This window comes from Triplophysa rosa, linkage group LG20 (assembly GCF_024868665.1).
Source record: "Triplophysa rosa linkage group LG20, Trosa_1v2, whole genome shotgun sequence".
Taxonomy (NCBI): domain Eukaryota; kingdom Metazoa; phylum Chordata; class Actinopteri; order Cypriniformes; family Nemacheilidae; genus Triplophysa; species Triplophysa rosa.
This window is the reverse complement of record NC_079909.1, coordinates 18066083-18073939: the sequence shown is the minus strand read 5'-3', so window position 1 is coordinate 18073939 and position 7857 is coordinate 18066083. Positions and strand designations below refer to the sequence as shown.

General features: G+C 35.8%; 1 protein-coding gene across 4 annotated transcripts in view; it reads left to right on the top strand.

Moving 5' to 3' along the window:
- Positions 1 to 3290: 3290 nt before the first annotated feature.
- The window catches only part of pax7a (paired box 7a), a 48227-nt gene continuing 43660 nt past the window's right edge, over positions 3291 to 7857 (top strand). For 2 of the 4 annotated variants that reach the window (XM_057362577.1, XM_057362575.1), the window contains exons 1-4: positions 3291 to 3848; positions 4935 to 5170; positions 5340 to 5469; positions 5725 to 5853. In XM_057362577.1, the coding sequence (XP_057218560.1) occupies positions 3764 to 3848; positions 4935 to 5170; positions 5340 to 5469; positions 5725 to 5853 (580 nt within the window). In that variant the 5' untranslated portion in view covers positions 3291 to 3763. Of the gene's footprint in view, positions 3849 to 4934; positions 5171 to 5339; positions 5485 to 5724; positions 5854 to 7857 lie in introns of all 4 variants that reach the window. The other 2 variants (XM_057362576.1, XM_057362574.1) reach the window with 1 other exon arrangement.

Here is a 7857-nt window from a genome sequence, read left to right as displayed (position 1 = left end):
GAGAGGGGCGGGGCCAATGACAAGACAGAGAAGGCACATGGAATATCAAAAGATAAATACCCCATGGCTTCCCACACAAAACATAAGGGAACTGTCACGATCCTGCCACACGACTAGAAAATCATGAACAAGAAGGCAGGACCGTGACACATCCTGGCATCACAGAGGTGAGTTTTGTACTGATAAATGCTACTCAAATGTATCTAAAAAGCTACTAAAAGTTGTTTTCTAGGTTAAGCAAAATGGTTTAACGCTATTTTTGGACCCACATTGTAAATATATTAAAACACACAATGTGCTCTGAGAACGTGAGATGTGATATTGATGATTTAAGGGATGTGGGTTTGAATACGTTTCATTTAAAACTGTTTTCTTAAGCAATGCATTGAGATTTTTTTTTCTTTAAACAATAATAAACATGAACCTACTCTCTCTACATTTTTGGGTGGAGAAGTCAGTAAAAGATCTGAGGTTCTTGCTATAGCAAGATTTTGGCTCTGTAATATTATTCTGTGTGAGACCTCTGTGCATGTCTTATTTCTCACATATAAAGAAACTGTGAAGTTACTAAAGCAGCAGCCACACATACAACACTTAAGACACTTTCACTCTCTTTGTCTGATAAAATAATTTTGCATGGGAAGCAATAACACATTGTGATAATTCTCAGCAGATGTGAGCATGCATAGCAAGTTAACAAGAGTCCGTGGGGAGTGTGGATAGTGTGAAGTCAGACAGGAAGAGGTCTAACGGTCTGTGGTCATGTACCGGTTTTCCAGAGCTTCTCAGACCTGGAAGCACAAATCTGGATCCCATCCAGAGTATGTATACACCCTGCAGGATCAGCAGGTTACCCAAAGAATGCCCAAGCTGTATTTATGCATAAACGTTAGTAAAGTAATGTTTAGAATAGTTTTGAGAATTGATCCATAATAATGAGTCTGTTCTGTTATCATTTTAGGACCCACATTTTCAGGCCCCTGCAAGTGTGATTTGTTTTTTATGCAAGGGGATTCACCGCTCTATCAAGAGGATAGTAATGCAAGTGTCATACAGTTCCTATTTCCATTTAAAATTAAAGTAAAAAAAGAAAAGAAAATGCAGTTTAAAGCTAGATGCAAAAAACAACAATTTAAACAATACAACAATCTTTCCTGACATAGTTCGCCTATATCGCCTGCTAGTGGTCACGTTTACAATTACTTACACTAGAGTTAAATTAAAATGAATCAAGTTGTAAAAAGCATCAAGCAAAAGGTTTGTGCGTTATACTTTTATTTTAGTATGCTATATAAAAAAGAATACGTTTTTATTTGTTGAATTGTTTTCTGCAGTTCTTTTAGCTTTTATAGTTTCTTGACATTGCCATCTATTAAATTCTCAAAAATATAGGATACATAAATAGCCTATATCGTATATATTAAATAAATTATAAATGTTATATTATATAGACTTATTATCTTTTAAGCATTGTTCTTATAGATTAAAGTTATATTTTACATCTTTTTTAGCTTCTCTCTTCTAATTATATTAAGCTGTGATGCACATTGTGGTATACCGGTGCGCGTAAAAAAATCATTTTTTATGAAATGATTAGACTGTAACCAAACACGTAATTTAAACTTCGATAATAAATATGATAATTGTTTAAATACAAAGCAGATATTTAAAGCCGAGACTTATTCTCTGAGTAATGAACTGATGGGTTACCTATCAATTATCCACGCTCAAGTCAACCGGATATTAACTTTAAAGTTTCATGTTTTTATAACATTATCCATGACAACACTTTGGAGTGTCTCTGGAAAGACATCTGAGCATTTTAAGAGCAGATGATTGCGTGTTCTTTCTCTACAGGACTTCAAATGTAACTGACTACATTTCCATAGATAAAAAACAGTGTAACGTGAATTATATTCACATAACAATTAACCTACTACAATAACTAAAGACTCTGTTAATACTATGAGTAAAAATATGAGTACACAACATCAGTAATCGTTATTTTATGATAATTTCCTTTTTTTTATTTTTTGTTAGGGATTTATTGAATTTTTGGTCTTTTATTTATTTTTTATTCTTTAATAACAACAATAATAATCACCAAAAATTAATTATAGGCTATAGTATAGTGTTTCAATACGTGAAACATACATTTTTGTAACGTAATCATAATGATTTGGTTTATTTAATAGATAATTAATAATATGATGTACTTGAACAATAAGGTGGTTTTCTGTGCGTCTCTCACCCATATGCAATTCGCCAAACTGGGCCAGTGAGGGTCAGATCTCCCCTGGTCCTTTCCTACCGGCGCATCTGCATGTGAAATCGCCATTTCACCCCGGCACACTCCCTAATTGTTGTAAAAATTATTTGTGAAATTGCTTTCCACCAGGAGTGTTCGCCACGGCAATTTCCACACAATCTCAGCGCGCGGCGGTCCCACAGAGCTGAACACGCGCACGACAGCCATTCAACGTAAAGAATCTGGAGGGTTTTTGTATGTGCAGTAATAAAACCCACAGATCTGACGGGAACAAACGGTGAAGCTACCTGCGCTCCTAAATAAAAAAGGGAGGTTGCAAACTTGTATGATTATTTTAATCTCTATTTCTTTATAGAACAAAAAGAAATGGTTCTTGATAATAATGTTGTTTGCTCAGTAACCTTATAACAATCATCAAAACTATTTTTAGGAGTGCAAATAGTTTATATCAGACGGATTGTACTGATTGAAGGTAGATAATGATATTATTGATATTTTAAACTAAAGCAAACACAATTTTTACACATCTGTTGTGTATGTAATATATTGAGCACCAATAGCGCATCATGCACTGTTTGGTTCGTCTTTTTAGAATTGCATCAAGAAGTTTTTAGTTGTTTTTCTTTTTCCCCATGATTCAACATCGGACAGACGTTCACTTTCGATCTCTAATTGATTTACAATCGTATATAGCCAAAAATCAATGAAATACTAAGCAATAGCACGTTAGATGGGATAGTATCATAATTTTATGATAAAATTCATATGTTGAAATTTTCGACAGTCGACGTTCGACTATATATTTTTTTGAAAGATGTAATGTAGAGAAATATTAGTAATATTTGTCGTTTGTGTGTGTGTGGGGGGGTCTGATGTGTACTGGGTTCCCTAGTCCAGAGAGAAAGACGATTAGACTGACGTTTAGTTCAAATGAGAAATGAATGAAAACTCCTTGTTACATTTCCTGTGTTGACTTAGAGAGAGAGAGAGTGGGAGGACACTGTGTGTTTTCTGCAATGTTCCTCCCGATTGGACGGCAGGTCTTGGGCATTACATCTTCTCTCCATGGTGAATAAAAGAGTGCTGGAGAGCCTATCGTTACGCTAGCTTTCTCCTCCCAGTATGTGCGCCAAAGTTGGCCACTTCAACTACTCCCAGACAGCTAGCAGAAGCTGTGATCAAAACTAGCACAACCTCTCCCTGATTCCAGGCAAACGACAATATTTACAATTGCTTCAGAGCACACGTTATACTGTGCATTGCTCATTCTCCTCTTGTTTTTACTTTGTGCCGTTTATCGACAAAATCTGACTTTTTTTAATAGACTGGGCACTGTCCACTGGTGTGTCTGGATTTGTTTTTGTACATCTGTGTTGCATGTTTTAAAACATTGGACCTGTTACTGTTTGCACGACGTAAAAGACACTGGACTTCTCCGCGTGACTGATTCTTTTATTTAATAGCCAGAGTTTGAATTTGTTGGAAGTAGCTGGAATGGCTACTTTCCCTGGTACAGTTCCTCGAATGATGCGCCCGGCTCCAGGCCAGAACTACCCAAGAACCGGATTCCCATTAGAAGGTACGAACATTTAAGAATTTGTTTGCTTTTTTTAATTCATGCATATCAATTTTGTAATGGTCATTATTAAATGTTAGATTTTGAATACTTTTAATACTGTAAATAAATGTCAAGTACAATTGCGCAATGACAATGATTTCCAAAATAACAAAACCCTGGACTTTATTTCCATAGCAGTTTTCAGCAACGAACAAAAATTTGAAAATATAATTAACTGTATAATTGACAACAAACTATTTCTTTTATCCTGTCATCAATACAGTCGTGTGTGAAATGTTTAAATGTAGACATGTTATTGGCATACTGTGCCCATGCAATGAATGGAAAAGTCTTTCCCAGATCGTGCCTAAGAGCAGTTTAGAGAAAGCGCTCCAACCCACGAATCCTGCAATCTGTGGGATTTACTGAAGTATCTCGCAGCAGTGAAGGGAAATAAAACACAGCTATGAGTTGGCTCAAAGCAGCACACCAATATTTGTGTTGCATGACTGGGAATAATCGAGGTTTAAAGTGGCACATCTTTAGTGCCTCTTGAAGGGATATTAGTGTCCTCAAGTGTTATATGCAGAGACAGACCGAGGATATAAAGAACGATTCCTTCAGGAAAGTGTGAGGAGGAGATTTTCCATTAATTCAGGAGCCTTTCATGAAGGTTTTATTCACGTATTTAAATAAACATGAGACCCTCGGCACGAATAGTTTGAAAGTGTTTGTAGCCTATTTACATATCACGTGGTACATTTTATTATCTGATATGATAGTACGATATGATGTGGTTAATCAGAACGACAGCATGTAGATGTTTTTGTGATAAATCCTGTACTGAGCCCAGAGGACTTACTAACCGAATTTCCCCTGAACACTGACATGAATGACAAAAGAATAATCCTCATATCAAATATGTTTTAGGTGATATTTTTAGCAACGTTTTATATTCTTTATTATTTTAGGGTACAAATAAATAACAATGCGTAATGCAAGATGTTTCACAAAATAGCGAATTTTCAAAGTTCTAACTGCATTTTCATACAGAGTTTCTCTTACTGGTTTCTTATTTACGTTGTATGTTTTTTTTTTTTGGAACAGTGTCTACGCCTCTGGGTCAAGGTCGAGTGAATCAACTTGGTGGAGTTTTCATAAACGGAAGGCCGCTTCCAAATCATATTCGGCACAAAATAGTGGAAATGGCCCATCACGGCATCCGACCGTGTGTGATATCACGACAGCTTCGAGTTTCACACGGCTGTGTGTCCAAAATCCTTTGTCGGTACCAGGAGACCGGATCCATTCGTCCTGGAGCTATAGGTGGTAGTAAACCCAGGGTAAGTCCATGATTTTAAGTGCGCACTGTCTAATAAGATAAAATAATTTTAATTTTGCTGCAAAACCATACAAATATTTTTAGCCCACACATATCAAGTTTATAAACAGTAAAAAGCTATTTTTCTCCACAAATATTTTTTCCTATTCAAATTTTGTTCGACATTAAAGCAAGTGGCAACACCTGACGTTGAAAAAAGGATCGAGGAGTACAAACGCGAAAATCCAGGGATGTTCAGCTGGGAAATCCGAGATAAATTGCTGAAAGACGGTGTGTGTGATAGAGGCACGGTTCCTTCAGGTGAGGCCTCCTCCGGTAAGCACAAATTCTTATTTTTACTAAGATTCAGGACGCTTTGCATCATCTATTTAAAAGGGGAAAATTCTGTGTATTCACTATAATCCTGCGTTTTGGCTTTAAACACACGACAAATTTAGTTTTTTTATCTCAGTCACATTGATTATTGGTGTTTATATGGATTATTTTCCTATGTTATGTTCATCATATTTTTGCCGTTGGTTTTTGTGATACAGAGGATATTATCTCTCTTTGTAGTTAGCTCCATTAGTCGGGTTTTGAGAGCTCGTTTTGGCAAGAAAGATGACGATGACGACTGTGATAAAAAAGATGAAGATGGAGAGAAGAAAACCAAGCACAGCATCGATGGGATTCTCGGGGATAAAGGTTAGAGGGCTTTAACATTTCTCATTGGGAACTTCCTGATGCGACACACGTGGTGCGTAAAAGTTTTGGATTATTACAGCGAGGCTTTTTGAGATCACTTGTGGGCGCAGTGACGGATGAGGTTTTGATGGACTGGTGTCCTAATTGGTGCTGTTGTTGCAATTGATAGTTCATTAGTAATTTAAAAGAGACAGATGCTGCAGTCCTTCATTCTCGCCAGGGGGAATCTGTGCGCCCCCTTGGAAAATGGCACAAATAGCTGCCATTATTCATGCTGCTATAGCTGCTCAGTACTTACTCAATTATTTATGTGAGCCCTGACGTCAGGTATTTAGCCTGGTAAATTAATTTGTGTGGCACATTCCATTCCCTGCTCGTTTTAACGACCCCCTAAACGACAACTGACAGTTTGACCCGTCTGAGAATCAATGTCAGTTTAAGCAATGACATTATACGAGACATGTGGACGCTGGGGAGGTGACTTGTGTTGGCAAAATTGTTCATATTACATTTTTAATAATAATAATAATAATAACAACAATAATATACAACTTTAAACAAATATCAATTTAACAATTTATAGAACTATTAATAATATATTTGTTTTTTTATTAAATAAGTTTAGTATGATTATAAAGTTGTGTATTTATTATCATTGTTATAATTTAAAATATTATTATTTTAAAAATGGCTAATTATTGTCATTATTATTACATTTTACTATTGCTGTGAATTAATTTAGATATCACACAGCGACTTTTAATCTCATTCATATATTTAAAATAAATATGAAATATTGTCTATTTAGGCTCCGTTTAAATGTGTCATATTATACGTTTTAAATGGACTATAATATTATACATGTCGCATATTCTATTAATAGTCGCAATATAAAATAGAATTTTACAAAATAATAAAATAATGCGCGATGGATTTTTTTTACATTTTGAATTTGAACGGATTATAGCAAGCAACTAAATTTAACCAGATTTTGCCTTTTTTACGTGGTCATGAACGATCTTTTTCTATGCCTTTGTAACCTTTAGACTGAAATACAACGGAATAAAGCTCAGGAGTGGGACAGCGAAAGGAGTAACTGGACCGGTGACCCCCATTCAAAGATCTCCCAAAGAGGGGGAACATTTTCTATAAAGGCTAGAGAAAACAAGAAAGGAAGATAAATTATTCAGTGCTCCCGCTGGTAGATAGTTTTGTAATACGACGGAGCGTTTACAGTTGTAAACGAAATATTTCATGGTGCAAAACGGCGTCTTTTATGCTGGTTTAGTTGCGCGTAACTGCCTTGTCGGTTTGCGACTATAATTTAAACGATAATAATATGTTTATGGAAATCTGAGTACTACGAATTTTGTTGCTTTAAGTAAAATTGTTATAAATTATTCCATTATTAAAGTATAATACAACATGGCAATACTAATTTAAAGGTAATCTCATGTTGCCATACACATATTGTTTTATTATGAAACTAAAACCTTTTTGTGTATTTGTACACGTAAAAGTGTAAGAAAAGGTTATTTTTGTTGCTCTCCACTGGTTGTTACAATACGACGGATGCAGATGTGTGTGGTTGTTAATTTGTTGGGAATCTGGTGAATGCGTCATAACTGCTAATTATTCCATAAATCTGTCATTTGCAGTCTCTCATCGTCGTCACAAGACTAAATTCACTGTTAAATTCGTTGGAGGGATTCTTTAAGTTTACCATCCGGATAACATTTAATAATGTTAAGACTTATTAGAGCTGGTGTGTGTTGAATAGGCGTCTGTGTTGCTGTGGAGTGTAATAGCTCGCAGGCATCCGTAAGAAACACATTTATACTCAACCAGCGCTTGCGCGCCGGGGTTTCGAGCAGGTCGCAGTAATGTAGAAGAGGCTTTAAGCCCCGATTAAACTGAGCCCCTTTATTTCTTTTCACTTTCATCTCTAAACGGCTCACAGTGACTCGCCCAGGGCGTAAATTTATGAGATTTGAAGTATATTTT